Consider the following 16,877-nt stretch of genomic DNA (forward strand, 5'->3'; position numbering starts at 1 on the left):
TAGATTACATATTGAAAAAAAATTGGTCAATGATAATTAGGAGGGAAGACAGTTTTCCCTAATCATAACTCAAAAAGAGAAAAAAAATCTTTACAGTACTTAACGCCGAGCGGATCGGGGGCCCTTTGCTTGTCCCTCGGGAGGAGATCCCCTTGGGGAGATACATAGCTAGAGGCGAGACTTGCGCGTTAAAAATATGCCAATTACCCTAATGGACTCCCCAAATGAATATCTTATTAGGTCCAAAGGCAGCAGCAAATCCCACGAATGCGCCACCGCCGCAAGAGGTAACGGGGAGAGGAGGCGAGACGAGAAACCGATCCAGCGGCGGCCGGGACGCGGTTTGAGTACGGTCCGCTCTCTCCAAAATGCATCCCCTTGCCCGTGCCAAATCCCCAAAAGGAGTCGACCTTCCGCCCGTCTCGGATCCCGCCGCCGCCCCCACCCCCGCCGGCAAACCGACCTCACCCCCCGAGAAAACCCTTTTGCCAGTCGGAACTCGCAATTTAGCCGTGCATGTCTCTGGGCCTCGCCTCCGATCCTCCACTCCAACCACCCCCGTTTCGCCACCTCGACAGACGGCGGGGTACGTTCCACCACAAGCCCTCCCCCTTCCTCTCTATCTCTCTTTCTCGCTCCTCCGAAACACTCCAAAAGCCCCTCGTCCTCATCTCCTATAACACGCACACACGCACGCACACACCCCCTCTTTGTCCATCCACTTCCTCTCCGCCAAAACCCAGAGGCAGGGGATCTCGAGGGATTAATGAATCGATCCGAGGGAACCAATTTGATGTAAAAAGGTGTACTCTCGAAATAATCGCACTCGTGTTTTTTTCCTTCCTCGGTCTCAAAGAGAAACCGAGGAATATATATATATATATATATATATATATATATATATATATATATATATATATATATATATAATAAATTGAACAGCAACAAACAATATACAAACACATAAACAGATCACTCTTACGTTATTTCTTGATCATTTCGACAGAATTCTGCTCCGTCTTCATCGGAAGATACAGAAGTAATGTTTATTGCTGTCCAATTTATTGTTCAACACTTCCGTGTTGCGTTGAAGAAAACATATATATATATATATATATATATATATATTTGTGTGTGTGTATTTATATATATATATAAATATATATATATATATAAAGATATATATATATATATATATATATATATATATATATATATATATATATATATATATATATATATATATATATATGTGTGTGTGTGTGTGTGTGTGTGTGTGTGTGTGTATATATATAAAACGGCACAATAGAACGTAAAATAAAACAGGTAACAAGGAACACATAGAGGACACTCACATCGTAGATTGTTTGAGCTTTCGGCCTTCTCCGAGGCCTTCGAGGATGGAATGAATACGTTTTCCGATGGTATCCTGATTTCGACGTAAAGCTGTGTGTATTTGTACACACACATATATATATATATATATATACATATATATATATATATGTATATATATATATATATATATATATACATGTGTGTATATACAAATACGCAAGAACAGCTTTACGTCGAAATCAGGATACCATCGGCACACGTATTCATTCATCCGTTTGCCACTGAAATCCCTTATCTGAAAATGTACACTTCTAAACCACTCTTTGTCTAAAATATTTCGGATCATGTCCCAATTCAATGCCCCAAAGAGATACGATGACCCCTCTACATGAATTGCCAAAGGAATACGGGAAAAGGATTATTCAAATTGGGACCCACAAATAAAATAAAAAAGACGAAACAAAATTATTTTTGATTTGACTTTCCCTAATTAATTTAAATTTTTTACAGGCAATAGTAATTTTTTTGCATCAATCATGAGATACCAAAGACAGCATCACTTCCTAATTACCCATTAAAATATTCAATGTTTACCCCTTGTGAGTTATTTGCCTTAAGCTGAGAGACAGTGGTAAACTGTTGGTATTCAAGTTTGGGTAACTGTTAAAAATGTGATGAATCCATTGGTCTCAGCCTCTTGGTGATCATTCATGAATATAAAAAGCGCAAATATGTTATTTAAAATTTTTATTAACATCAACATCACTATTTAATGTTGTTAAAATTATTTCAGTGTCCAGCTTTGTTTAATTCCTCCAATCAAAATATAACGATTTTGCTAAGATACCATTTTTAAATCCGGCATTAAAAATTTAACGACTTTGATGCAAATTGGTCGTTCAGAACTATCGTCAAAATTTAACTGTTCAGAATAGAAGCGTAATGCCAAATATACACTTAACAAGTGCAGTCACTGTAGGCAATATCTATTAAATCTCAATTAAAGTCGTCTTTCAATGAAATTACGTCGGTTAAAGTAGATTCAGAAAATGTGTACTGTAGGTTATTACGGCATATGTTGGAACTATTGCAGCTACGGAGTGCTAGCGTTACGACAAGCCTAGTATTTCAACAACCTTAGACAACGCTATTTACGGAGCTGCGTATTTTACGAGAAATTAGGAGAAATAGGATAATGAAATATAAGGGGGATAGAGGCCGCAGCTGTTTCAACCTCGCAGTTGCGATCGGTCGACCGGTTTGTTGCACACTGGTTTGAGTAAGTAGTAACTTGAATAACACACTTCCAAACAATACCAGGATACCTTTAGTCTCTTTCTTTGTTTTTACTTCTGATGTCCATCAGCTAGAAGACTTTGTCCCCTTTTTATTTTAGTCTACTCATCAGGACTTGCATTGAATGGGGGGAAGCTGGCTTAATATTTTAGAGCCCTTCCTCCTCTACTTATGCCAATACCGACCTTGTTTCAATACCATGCCTGCTCTCCCAACCACCCGGGAATTGGTTCATTCAAGCCGTATTCGAACGATCACCGATACGATTTATATTGCCTTAACGAGAGAATCGCGAATATTATAATTTATTTTTTTTTTAATTTCATTCAAATTTTCAAACTTCTGGCAATACAGATTCCGGTTGATCTAACCAAATCCCGATGAGAAATGGGTTGGGTTTAATCGCCAATTCAATTAACTAGGATAGGATTAAATCGAGACGAGAAAATGAGTCGGGAAAATAAAAAAAACTGAAAACAAAAAGTCCGGGAGAAGCCGGGAAAAGGGAATTGGGGGATGGAGGAAGCGCAGTTATTAGTGGTCTCGATCCGGAAAAAAATCCGGTTACCCTTTGAAAAGGAATCGATTGCGGGTAAATCGAATCGGGATTCCCAAACATCACCACGCCCTCGGTCTGCGGGGACCCTAACCACCCACCGTTCCCCATCATCCTCGACCGCCCAGGGCGGGAAGCCAAACTTTCCGCTACGTCCACACGTAGTGTGGGAGGAGGGTAGAGCAGAGAATTGGTCGGACGGAATGGGAAAGGAAAGGGATGAGACTATCTCCCCCCCTCTCCCCAAAACCCGCGGGATATGGGATCGGAGGTTGGACTCGCTGTCGCGGTGGGGAAGAACGAATGATCCCTGGGGTGGGAGACCGGAGGGGGGGGGGGGGACGTGCAAACAGAGGGATCGTGGACAACTCACTCACTGAGAGGGTATGGCAGAAAGGAAGGACGATGTCGGATGATGGATATCGTGGGAGGTTTCGTAATTACTCGGCTTCGACTCTGAGCTTTTGTCCACGCCTCCGTCTCGGTGGGGTACACCTCCGCGGAGGACCAACCCCATCCCTCTCCTTCCCACCGTCTCCCCTTTGTCCCGATACAATCGAAGGTGGTGATAGTGGTGGTGAGTCCGTTGGGGAATACAATTATTTACCCATGTCCTGTACTCGCGTTTTCTCGGCCGAAAAATTTCCTGGGATTTGCGTGGAGGCCAAGTGCGTGCAGTAGAAGCCTCGCTCCTCTGGTGGGGTGTGGGTTTGGAGGGGGGTGGGAAAGGGTGAACCGAGAACTGCAATGATATAATCGTTGCCTAAATTGGGAGGTGGACCGGAGAAGATCACTTTGGATCTAAACATGGAGCACTATTGGAGACGAATGATGAGAATCAATTCCGACACAGTGACAAAAGGAGGAATTAAATGAGAAGAAGACGCCCTGGAAATTAATTAATTCTACGAAAGAGTACGCGGAAGAAAGGCGAAAAAAACTCGATCAGAGGGAAGGTTGATGAAGATGTTTGATGTCAAAACAAACAAGGATCGCACTTAGTTACGTTGAAATTCGACAAAGAAATTAAGAAGACATGTAAAAGATAAGAATTAAAACCATAATATGGCCAGGGAATCGAGTTTTCAAAGAAATAAACGGAGGGCGCCTCATGACGGAAATGTATGTTGTTTTAGTTGAATTACAAATCAATAATTTTCATATTGGAAAACTTGGTTAATGAGTTGAATTCGATATTTTGGGGCCCATTTGTATGCTGGAGACTTTCCGCTTATTTGAGTTATAAGATACCACAGGTAATTTAAGTGAAAATAGGCCTATCCACGTTTCCGAAGGTAATTTTTATGGAAAGCCACTGGCAGTTAGGATTATTTGCGTTCTTATCTCTTCATTTGTTCCACATGCTTGACGGGTGGATTTTATCGGCGTAACCAAATACCCGGGGTTTGGTTCTTTCTCAAAGAGAGATGTTTAAGGTTGTGTGTGTTCATTCTTAATGTATTTTAGAAAAATAATATGCGGGAAAGCCCATTATTTTGTGTTTCCACGTATGTATACGAAAATGGCATTCCGTCATAAATTATTAGAAAAAGATCAGTTTTAAATTTTCGATGCTTATTGCAAAATACGTAAAATAAGGTATTTTGAGTACTCTATACTGTCTTAAGAGACGTAGCGCTGTTAGCCCTTAAATTCCTTTGTCCTGATATTTCAGGATCGATTACATTTTTTAAAATTTTGTCAGTAATTATATTAAAAAAATTGATTACCAAAGGATAATGTCACCTGTCTGACGCTAAAAATTGTGGCTAATCTTCCAATGTGTGGGAGTTTGAATGAAATCATGTCTTGACCATTTTTTTTGGTTTAGCCTGGAAAGCCCTTAATGCGATTAGTTAAAGCGATCAATGCCCCGGCGGTTGAATTTTCCGCGACCATTCTAGATTTTGCTCATCTTTTCACGCGTCATTTGATTCCCATTTCCCAATTGTGGATACTGGGATTAAAACAAACCGTAAGGTTGCCTATTAACGTCGAGAGATTGAAAACCGGGATTTCTAAATCATCATATATCATTTTAATTGGAAATTTATTAGAAATTGGGGATTATTCAAATCTGTTTTCATGGATCAGGAGATTGTGTACATGTCTTGCATTGTTAATTTGTTCACACAGAAAAGGCAACCACACAAATATATATATATATATATATATATATATATACACATTTATATTATGTATATATATATTTTATATTTGTGTGGTTTTTTTACATGGGAGGTATTTTAAAATTGAATTGAACTTTATATATATATATATATATATATATATATATATATATATATATATATATATATATATATATATATCTATATCCATACATGCAAATTCAAACACGAAATCCGCCAAATGGCGAACACATATACACATGGAAATAGATTCATGAAAAAGAGATTGGAACACATTAAAGGAAACACAAGAATGGTGGGAAAGGCGGAATAGAGCGGAGTACAAGCGAAGGAAAATTTGCTTAACCGGAAGTTGAACCGCGGATCTTCGACTTGCAAGCCGATAATTTTAACCACATGAGCTATTGAGGAAACGTAAAGTATACTGAAATCTGCAGATGGTTTATATATCCAACTGCCCCGGTTCTTTGGTCAGGAGATGGCGATAGAAAGCTATTACACAAACCAAAGGAGAAATGGATGAGGGAACAAGAGGAAACGAGAGTAGGGAAAGAAACCGCACAACGTTATAAAAAAGTGCGTTTCGTGGCACGCACATCGAGAAGTAGGAACGAGTATGTGTGTGTGCGTGTATACAAGTACATATATATGCACGTATATATATATATATATATATATATATATATATATATATATATATATATATATCACATAATATGGCATAAACTTGTTCTGTAATCGATCGCTGCGGTATTAGTCACTTCAAACTAATAAACTACTTCAAAAAATGGAATTATTTGCAAATATTTCTGGTGTGCAGAATTTATAATCTAACAATCACAATTTAGCAATCTAACTTATCTAATTATTCCATGTCTTACGATATGTATTCGATCATACGATTAGAAAAATTTTAATTTGAGAAAAGGATTATTTAGCAGGTATTAGCGTAAATATTTTTTATCACAATGAAATAATTGTTTCAAGAGTTTTCTCTTTTTATTTCAAAGACTGATCCCTATAAAATTAATTTTGATCGAAAACTGCAACAAACGGAATGAGCCCGGTAGCTTAACAGCAAAATTTTATCCCTTTAATTTTTAATTGCAGTTTCTTCTTTTTCCTCTTCATATGCAAAGAGAAATCTCAACTAATTAAACCCCACGTCAGTGCTCGGATCTCCTTAGTTTAACGGTGCCAACCGAAACGTAATCGATTGCTGTATTTGGAATACTTATGTTTTCGACTGGTGAACTATATTTTGTTATTAGGAATAGTGGAATTTGTTTGGTAAGTTCATGAATAAATACACATGTATGTGCGTAACAACATAAGACTAGCACGTACATCAAATAATTCATGGGCAAAGCAGGAAAAACATTCGACACAATCTTAAGCCTTTGGATTCGCTCCTCGGATTCGTTCAAGAGGACAAGTAACTGTTTTCATATCATAAGTATCATCAGTAATTTCATAAGTAATCATATCCATGCGGGCCATTATCTTCATCTCCAACCCCCAAAATATGCACGATGGGGCTGGGTGACATAGTTATTTGAGGCGCTCATGAAACTTGATAAGGCGGAAATAAGTCCATAGCATCCTTAACGGCACTTCTAAACATGACCCCGAATTTTTCCCCGCTAATGCCGTTCCGTCTGGAGAAAAGCTCGCAATTTTTATGGTTTGGGGATCTTCTTCGATATTTTGAGATTGTTGATCTTGTGACTCAAGAGGAGATTTAATTCCCAGAACATTCTATACCCGAAAAAAGTGGCTCGAAAATTGGCCAATTTATTATTGTGTAGTCTAAACTGGGCTAAACATTTCAGCCTGAAGAATATTTTCAGAGGTATTTTCGGCTCCGCTTAGTTGGCTCAAGCCCGGTTGAAAGTTGAGACCTCTTTATTCCCTCTTCTTTCTCCTTCTCCTCCCCTCCATCCACGCCAAGAATTCAAGCCGCCTGCTTCCTCTCACTAGCAGAATCAATAAACGGGAGCGCTCGTACGTACAATGTGAAAAAATGTGATTTTCATCGAAAAAAATCTGCTGTATAAATACTCCCTCCGCTGATTTGCATAATGCTTCAAAACGACTCTCTTATAATTTGGGCCCAGAGGAAAGTGCTAGGGTGGGAACGTGAAATAGCGATGGGGTGGGGGATGAAGATGGTTTCATTATCTTGGTTTCGGAAGGGCACAAAGTGCCACACGAACCGGCGAACAAATTGCCCTCCAGCTGCCATATCAACCGGTTATAAGTTCAAAAACCCTCGTGGAGAAAACGAACTCCGAGGGTTCTTGCAGCTGGGGATCATGTGAATTTCGATCCTCTTGTGCGTTGGTTACTACTCCGTTTAAAATACTTTCCGAAATAGAAATAAAGTATCCCTAGTCGAAGTTCTAATAACTTATTTGATTATGTTTAAATTTATAGGAAAGTATAGACAAAATATGTGTTCCAAAAACTTCAAAGTGAGTTTATCAAGCGTTTTTTTAACTACTAAGAAATCTCTAAGTTAACTACCATGTCTCCGTGCTGTACAAGGCCACAAAATCAAGATTTCTACTAATCTTTTTTTAAAATTCTCATAAGACGTCCCTTTCATCAACTCTCCCCTTCTAGGTTGAAAAGCTTCGCCTAAAAAGTAATTCTTCTTCTGATGTCCATACTGCTTACACCGTCTTGGCCGAAAACACATGTTAGATAGGATAACGGTTTCAAGCAGCTCTAGTTTTTACCCTCCAATTTTAAAGTTTAGCTTAGCCTTCTTCCTTCTCCAAAACCTCATCACCTTTGTTTAGTTGACGTCGTCCCTCACCCCATAACTACCACATTGATTATATTAACCCCTTAGCTGACTGGCTAACTGAAATTTGATCATCCACAAATCTAACCGATTTCATGGATTCTCACTTCCTTTCACTCCTGCCATTATAACGTCTCCCTTGCCATTAACTTCGTATATTATTTGAAAAGTTCAGTTGATATTGGGCATCCGCATTTCACTCTAATTCCCAGCACTGTACATCTCGATTCTTCCCGACCCTCCACACGCACTTGAGCAGTCTAAGGCACATTCAGGCTACTGATAAGTTATCTCTCCTTCCAGTACACCCCAATCTTCTGTATATATTTTCGTTAATTCTACCCAATTAACTCTACCGAACGCCTTCTTTATATACTTTAAGCAAACATATTTGTGATGATAACCTCATACTTTAAAAACTTGGTCAGTGAAAAAGAAGTTTGCATATTACTTCCCAATTCAATGTAGAGAGGATGTACCCAATAACTACGAAATAACAATATGGCAGAGATACTTCATACTGATAAAGTAGGCTTCTTTATATACAGGCACCTAACAATGGGCAAACACCATTCATCCTAACGTATGCAAGGCGGCAGGAGCGCTATCGAACCCCTAACTTATATTAAGAGGTCAATGTTTCGAAGCTGACATCAGTAAAACCTTATTATGAATAATAAATGAATATATTTAAGTTTGACCTGATAATAAATACAATTGTTATCATACAAATCTCTTTACTGATATCACTTCGGTATGGACAAGGTTACTAGATAATGGTAAACGGACAAGTGCTTCCAAAACAGGAACATTAGAATTATGACGCGGTCTACCAAGAGAAAGAAGTTACTTGTATCGGAAATCGGACATACTGCTAATCAGAGAGATAAAGAAAAACCTAGATAAATGAGTTAATGTAGTAAAGGAGCAAAACCCTCACGAGATAATTAGACTTAGAGGCAGTAGGCACCACTTTCCGCTGCGACGGATGAAATAGATCACTGCAATCGAGTGTGGAACTCGATTACTTTACTACTAAGAGAAGAGGAACGCCGTAACTACTCATTCAGAATTTGGGAAACCATTCATGTCAGCAGTTGGGTAGTGAAGTATCACTACTTGGGTGCCTGGTGGAGGGTGCTTCAAGTGGTGTACGCCCTTCGTTGGATAGGACTTTAAACTCTGGACCCCTCGGTGAATCGGTAAGAGCACATTTACATGTATCTACAACTCTCTAAATGTAAACACCACCTGGAAAACCGTCGGAAAGGCGTGCGGCAGGGGATACTACTACGCCAGCCATTCTAATTCTACTTCGCTACTTCCACATGCACACGTGGTACTCCGTGGTCCACCTTAAGGGTGAGGTGCATAGAAGGGGGTTAAAGGGGGTTGAAGTAATGGTTCACTCAACATCCGTAATGCATATTATGTGTATTACTATTAAAGATAACTGTCATACTGACTACATAACGAAGATAAATACGAAAGCCGATTTAAACCCGGAGTAGCCTAATTCCGAATCTAGAGATGGTGGTAGTTGTTTGAAAAATATCACTGTATTAGAAAGTACACAATATATAAGGCATATGTTTCAAGTTTGGAGACGCCACGTTATTTTGTACCTGATTCTGCAAAAATTGAGTCAACAATTATTTTTTCGATCAAGTAAAACACCGTAGAATATTTTGATAATTGGATGCCAAGCATACTGATTTTCAAGATGCAAGTATAAATCTACAGCATGGTTAAATAATTAAAAACAGGTTTAAGTAGATTAAATACAGATTAAGGTAGATTAAATACAGATTAAGGTAGATTAAATACAGATTAAGGTAGATTAAATACAGATTAAGGTAGATTTTGGATGACACAGACTAAACATCGCAACATTTCTCAGGCTCGTCTAGCAAAGATACAGCCTTAAATTCCACGCAGTATTAAACTGATCCTCAATTCCGCTTAATTCCCTCTCCCCTTCATTCTATTTAACACATCCCATTCCTACCAATTCCTCGTTTGGCTAACGCTCTCCCTTCTATCACAATCTTCAGCCTTGCATCGACAATCAAAATGCTCTGAACCCGTCTTTCCTCCCTGCTTTGAATCTTTAGTAACAATCATATTTACCCCCAACACCATCCCTCTTCATTTGTTTCCTTTCCGTTTCATTTACTTTTTCAACCCTCTCCAGAACATACATTTCAAAAACCTCTAATCTATGCCTATCATCTTCCTTCCCTAATCAAGTTTCCGATCGGTCACTCTACCGTGCTGTGTGGAAGTAAAGCATCACCTCAACACCAAGGCCGCCAGAAGAATTCTCCGCCGGACCAGCGAGGCACTACTCAGGGAAAGGGTACGGCACACACGCCACTCCCTCCACCTGTGCTCGGAAGAACTTCTACGAATTCATCTGGAATTGGGCGCCAAACTCAACGCCACTGATTGGGACACAATAGAGACAATAACCCACGACTCATCCCGGAATACTGAAACTGCAGTGCGGGAGACGCAGATCAGGAAATTCGAAAAACTATCCGACCGACAACATCCCAGCAGTTTGGGTCATGGCCCCGAAAAGGACCGTTCAGTCATCAACTTTACGGACTACCAACTGACCAATGCTCACATCTCGATTTTATCGAAAGGACTGAATTTCGCTATTGCTCCAACGAAAATACCAAAGGAAGAAATCGTCACAGAAGTGGAATATGCCATCCGGAAGCTTCCGAAGGGAGACGCCGATGAAATTAGAGAAGATGTTGCCCGCATTCTCCGGAACGCAAGACCACCCAAAATGAACATCACGGGAGCCGAACGACGAGCCCTATCCGATCTCCGCGGGAACGAAAACATTCTCATACTCCCAGCGGACAAGGGAAACTCCACGGTCCTCATGAAGAGAGGTGACTACGAAATGAAGATTTCCCGTATGCTGGAAGACTCCACTTACAGAAAACTTCGTTCGGATCCCACTGCAAAAGCGGAGCGAGACACCAGGGCGCTGATAAAGAATTCTACCATTCCACGGGAACATCAAACACGTCTGTTCCCATCTGCGGCCAAGCCACCAAGACTATATGGATTACCCAAAGTCCACAAAGAAGGGGTGCCCCTCAGGCCAATAGTCAGCCAAATAGACGGACCAACCTATAGACTGTCCAAATACTTAGCACAGTCACTTCAACCTTACGTCGGACAAACCTCATCTTTCGTGAGAGACTCCACTCATTTCATCGAAATATTGAAGAAGATTACTATCAGCCCCAACGACATCTTAGTCAGCTTCGACGTTGCATCACTCTTCACAAACGTCCCAATTCAAGAATCGGTGGACATCATCAAAGAGCTCACAAAATCCGGCATTCCAGAGGATCATCCGCAGCTGATAGAGTACTGCCTACGGAACTCCTACTTCCTTTGGAGCGGGAGTTTCTTCGAACAACGCGAAGGAGCGGCAATGGGCTCACCCCTATCCCCGGTGATAGCAGACATCTATATGGAAAAATTCGAACAAACGGCGATCAAATCCCATGATAAAAAACCAAAGTTATGGCTAAGATACGTGGACGACACGTTCGTAATTTGGCCACATGGACCTGAAGAACTGCAGAGATTCCTGGAGCACCTCAACTCTCAGCATCCGGCAATACAATTCACTATGGAGACCGAAAAAGACAACCAAATCCCGTTTTTGGACATAATGGTGAAGAGGAGGACCAACGGGAGTATCGGCCACTCAGTATACAGGAAGGCCACCCATACTGACCGCTACCTGAACGCCCACTCACATCATCACCCGTCCCAGAAGGCATCACTCGTGGCAACACTCCTGCATCGCGCATACAAACTTTCGGATGCAGAATCATTGGCCAAGGAAAAGGAACATTTGATGACGGCACTGAAGATAAATGGATACAAAGAAGAATTGGTCCTGAAAAGGACCGCTAAAGTGGAAAAACGCCACCAGACACCCGACAAGGAGAAACATCAAACTGACAAGCCAGGAACCTATGCCATCATCCCCTACGTCGCCGGCACAAGCGAAAAGATCTCGAGGGTCCTGAAGAAGAAAGACATTGTCACAAGATTTAACTGCGTGACCAAAATAAGCCAGATAATTCCAAGGCCCAAGGACAAGATCCCGAAAGGTCTTCTCGAAGGTGTGTACCGCGTGCCTTGCTCTTGCGGCAAATCGTATATCGGCGAGACATGCAGGTCCATGAAGACCCGACTGCAAGAACACAAGAGGGCAACGAAGAATAAGAAATTCAGCCTATCAGCAGTCGCCGAGCATGCCTGGAGCGAACCCGGACACGACATCAAATTTGACGAAGCCGAGATAATCACCAAGGAAAAAAGATACTATCCTCGGCTGATTAGAGAATCAATTGAGATCACAAAAACGCCGAGAAATTTCAACCGGGAAGACGGTTACCACCTGACGAACGCCTGGAAGAGAGTGTTCCAGAAACCAACCAATCACAACGCAGCAGCGAGAGAGCGAGGGCTATATAAGCGCAGCCAAAATGATATCGGCACTTCGACCTGAAGACGCCTGGTGGAATCCAGGCGAAACTGTCGTCAACCATGACAACCAACGCGGCGGGAACCCGAAAAATGGAGACATCCACGAACTTTATTAACCTTAATATGCGAAATAACATTAACAAAGCTTATCGAAAATTTGAAATCAATGCATTTCAAAAATATAAAAATAAAAGTATTAAGCAGATTACATTGCGATGAATTGCACAGATAAGCCAATTATCCTCCATGAACATAGTTAGCGAAGAACTTTGTCCTGATCACCTCCATAAATAATGACAATGGGGGAGGGGGGAAATATACCGAACATTCATCATACTGCTTCACTTTCGAAAGACTCGATTGGCTGGCTGCAGCCGGTGAATATCAACAAAAATACGCCATGTGGCCATACTTCATTGATATAACAATAAATATCACGGAAAAAGCTAGTTGGATTCCACGGGAATCCGACGCGAGCGTGTGTAGAGTGCTTTGTGGGGCGACGGGTGAATATCTTTGAATTGCGCAGGCCGAAAGGGGAAGGAACAGATGTATGAACTGACCTCGCATGAGAAATAGAAGCTCTGCCATCGTACATTACCGAAAAAATTGGATCGCAGATCGGAATGCCGGCACCCGAATACCCGTATGGGATCGCGCACTCAACGGACTCCGCAATCCGGCGGTTTCGCACGCCTCCCCCCGCAATGCTAACAACTCCCTCCCCCACCCCCTTCTACACCAGCCCCCCCCCCATTCCCGCACCCCGGCGATTACTCACGGCAGACTGGGGAAGTGACGGCGGGCAGGGAATGAGGTAAAGGAAGAGAGGGGATGCCTCCCTTCACTCGCAAACCGCAAAACACAATGCTCTCCCTTCCTCTCCCTCCTCCTACCCTCCACACCACCCCTCCGCGGTGCGCAGGAGGAGGGGCGGGGAAGATTTAACGCCGGAGCCAGTTCCGCTTCCGTTGGCCGAACTTCAAATATTCCGAGGAAAGGGGTGGGAGGGCGGGGAATGTTTCAGAGGGGGACAGGGAGGAGAAGGGGAGGGGTGGAGGAAATAGAAAGAGCCGGATGACTGGAATAAGGATGTAGGGGACGGAGCGAGGAAAAGAACTGAAGAAAGTAGAAGAAGAATTGACCGCGCACCGAGGAGAGCAAGTCTCCCACTCCCGGGTCTCGGAGCCATCATCGCCAATTGCCATCAGTTTCTCGAACAGCCGTTGAGGGTGGGGGATGGGGAAGGGGAAGGTTTAGGCCCGGTAGGGAGAGGGGCGAACCGATGGACCGCGGGAAGCTTTGAAGGGCTTTGGAGGTTGCGGGGGCGGTGAGGTCGGCGGAGGCAAGGGCGGGATCTGCGGCGATCCGCTGTCATCAGCTCCCTCCCATCCCGTCCCAACACACACAAACGCACCCACAGGAGTAATTACCCCCCGACCCCGTCATATCCTAACATCCCCCACCCTACCCCCATACTGCCCCCATCCGGTGCAGGCACAGGCCGCTCCACTTCCGCGTACAGAAGAGATTTTGAGGCAGGACGGGGAGGGGGGCAAACTTGGCTCTTCTCTCCGTTGCGAACCACATCACCTCTCTCTCTTCCCACACCCGAGCCGTGTCGTAGCCCGCCATTTCCTCCTTTCCCTATCCAACGCCGATGGCGAGGCCACTCCCTCAACACTCCTTTTCCACGTCCCCCACCCCTACTTCCTCGCTATCCATTCGCATCGCTTTCCCTCCCATTCCCCTGGAACCCCTGTGCCCTAATTTCTCCCATCTCTTTCATCTGAATCTTCTGACTTCTCCACCCACCAGAATAATGTTATCTACACTTACTACTTACCTTATTTCATTGAAAAAAATATATATAGTAAAACGTTTATTTAGCCGTTTTATGCTTCGAGGAAATGATAAAGAACCAATCGTTCAGGATTCCAGACAAAAATTAAGGCTGGAATGTGGGTCAATACCCATTTACATACACTTATATATACACCACCACAGTAATCAACACGAGGTCAAGGTGATGGGCGTGGATAGAGCTCATCCAGTGCTGAGCTCGACGGCGCGTGAAATTCGCTCAAACAGGGTATGGGGATCAGTTCCTTTACCTGTGCCGCCTATGATTTCCCAGGATGTTCTGGTACCCAAGAAATCACACACCTAGAGTGGAACTGTTGATGTAGTTTTTTCTAATAAGCAAATCTACCCTGGGCCACTCGCCGGAGGGCCCTTACGGTCAGTAACCCAGCGCTCTACCCCCTGTACCATCATTTTGGTAGTCGTGGGAGTACCCCATCCAATGGATTCACCTGCTGATATATAGTATACCGAAATGCAGAAATATCAAAGTTTTAAAAACATTCGGCTTGACCAAAACTCGAACTCGGATCCCTAGATTACGCTGACACATATTTCTTCAAATACTGAACGTTATTTCTTATTGATCAAAAGAAATTCAATTAATGTAAGCATTGCCACAAATGGTTTGCATTCATGGCCTATCCACACGTCACAGAGGACGGGAAATAAATCTTCGACTCATAAACGAAGAAGAATGTTTTCCCAAGGAGCAAGGAAAAGGATCTCGGCTTTTGATTCCATCAACACCGCTCCGGCGCTTCCCGTTACCCTCGCATTCCTAAACCCAAACAGAGCAAGACATTAGTCATCGCTTCCTTTTATTTCCAACTTCCTCACAAGTATCCTTATTATTGATTTTGATCCTGCCGAAATTAAAGAGCTGATTATATAGTCTTCATCCTTCAATGATTAAATGATCTGATGATTCCATCGCGAGTATCTCGACTCAAATCCTCTGGAATGGAACATTTGAGTGGAATTGTCGAGAAGATTTCACTCGCATTCCACTTCTTTATTCCCTCTTGGGTGTGGCATTTAACTTTCATTTACGAGTCAATGTTTCTCAGACGCAAACAATTCCGCTTTATACGAAAATTCTGATTGAATTACCGACTGCCATTTGTTCCATCGCCTTTCATAAAAGTCATCCTTAAGGACGAATGGCACACATGAATAACACATATGTATACTCACATGCATATGTATACATACATTAGATATGGGTGGCACACAATTCTTATTTTTATGGTTTTAGTGCTTTTCTATTTTCAAAGTGTTAATATGCCTGTAGTTTCCGCAAGTGATCACGTTTACAATTTACACAGAGAGTAGAATATTCTGCTATCCAAGACAAATATTACAAATTAGGGTAGTCGTCCAATGCATTTGGAAAAAGTAGTTACAGCAATTATTTTGGATATTCTTTTTCTTATATTAAAAAAAATGTGTATTTCTTTAAGCTCGAAACTCTTTTCCTAGCGTTTCTCCAACTTTTTTTAAGCGATTCAAAAATTTGGATTTTGAAAGGTCGTCAAAATAGGCATCTGTATTCGCGATAAACTCTTCGTTCGACGTGAATCGTTTTCCGTCGAGCCATTTTTTCAAGTTTGGAAATAAAAAAATGTCTCCGGGAGACAAATGTGGTGAACACGGTGGCTGTTGTAATAACTCGAACTTTAATTTCATAATTTTTGCAATCAAAACTGTCCAACGTACCGCACCCGTTCACTGTCTCGATGGGAGAAATTTTTTTCTTTGTCAATGGAGGACCTTTTTTCTTGATTTAATTCATTCAAACGGTGCAATAATGGTACATAATACTGAGGAATGTTCAAGAGATTGAACCCGATACCATCGATATATAATACTCTCCATTTGTCGTTTTTCTTTTAGGCAAATAATTAATCCATGTGGTTCCGAGTGCAGCCAAAAAACCCGTGGCCATCACCTTGGCTACTGCTGAATTTGTGAGATAAATTTGAAATCATCTGCATCTACATAATATCCCACAAACCACCGTTAGGGCGTGTGGAGCGGGGTATTAAGCACCACCCGTAAAAGAGAACAAATCACATGCAAAATTTACACATCCATGCAAAAGCTTTACTCACAGTGGCGTATACAGGGTCGCACCCAAAAGTGGTAGGACTGATTTTCTCTGGCGCGAACGGAGCGTTGGAGGGGGGTCTGCCTGGCAGGGTAAGGTGGAGGGGGCTCTTAGCAACAGACCAACACCAACCTCAGTCGCCTGCGGGCTGTCGTTGAGTGAGGACACCGTTTTTAGTGAAGCAAGTTTTTTGTCCGCGTCGAAAAACAAAATGAATCTGAA

General features: G+C 42.1%; 1 protein-coding gene across 1 annotated transcript in view; it reads left to right on the forward strand.

Annotated features, from left to right (window-relative positions):
- Positions 1-368: 368 nt before the first annotated feature.
- LOC139690437 (uncharacterized) overlaps positions 369-16,877 on the forward strand; it is a 185,351-nt gene continuing 168,842 nt past the window's right edge. Inside the window, exons 1-2 of the mRNA XM_071587888.1 lie at positions 369-586; positions 10,400-11,633. Coding sequence (XP_071443989.1) covers positions 369-586; positions 10,400-11,633 — 1,452 coding nt within the window. The remainder of the gene's footprint in view (positions 587-10,399; positions 11,634-16,877) is intronic.

The sequence above is a fragment of the Hetaerina americana genome, unplaced genomic scaffold (assembly GCF_022747635.1).
Source record: "Hetaerina americana unplaced genomic scaffold, ioHetAmer1.1.p SCAF_3, whole genome shotgun sequence".
In the NCBI taxonomy this organism is placed as follows: Eukaryota; Metazoa; Arthropoda; class Insecta; order Odonata; family Calopterygidae; genus Hetaerina; species Hetaerina americana.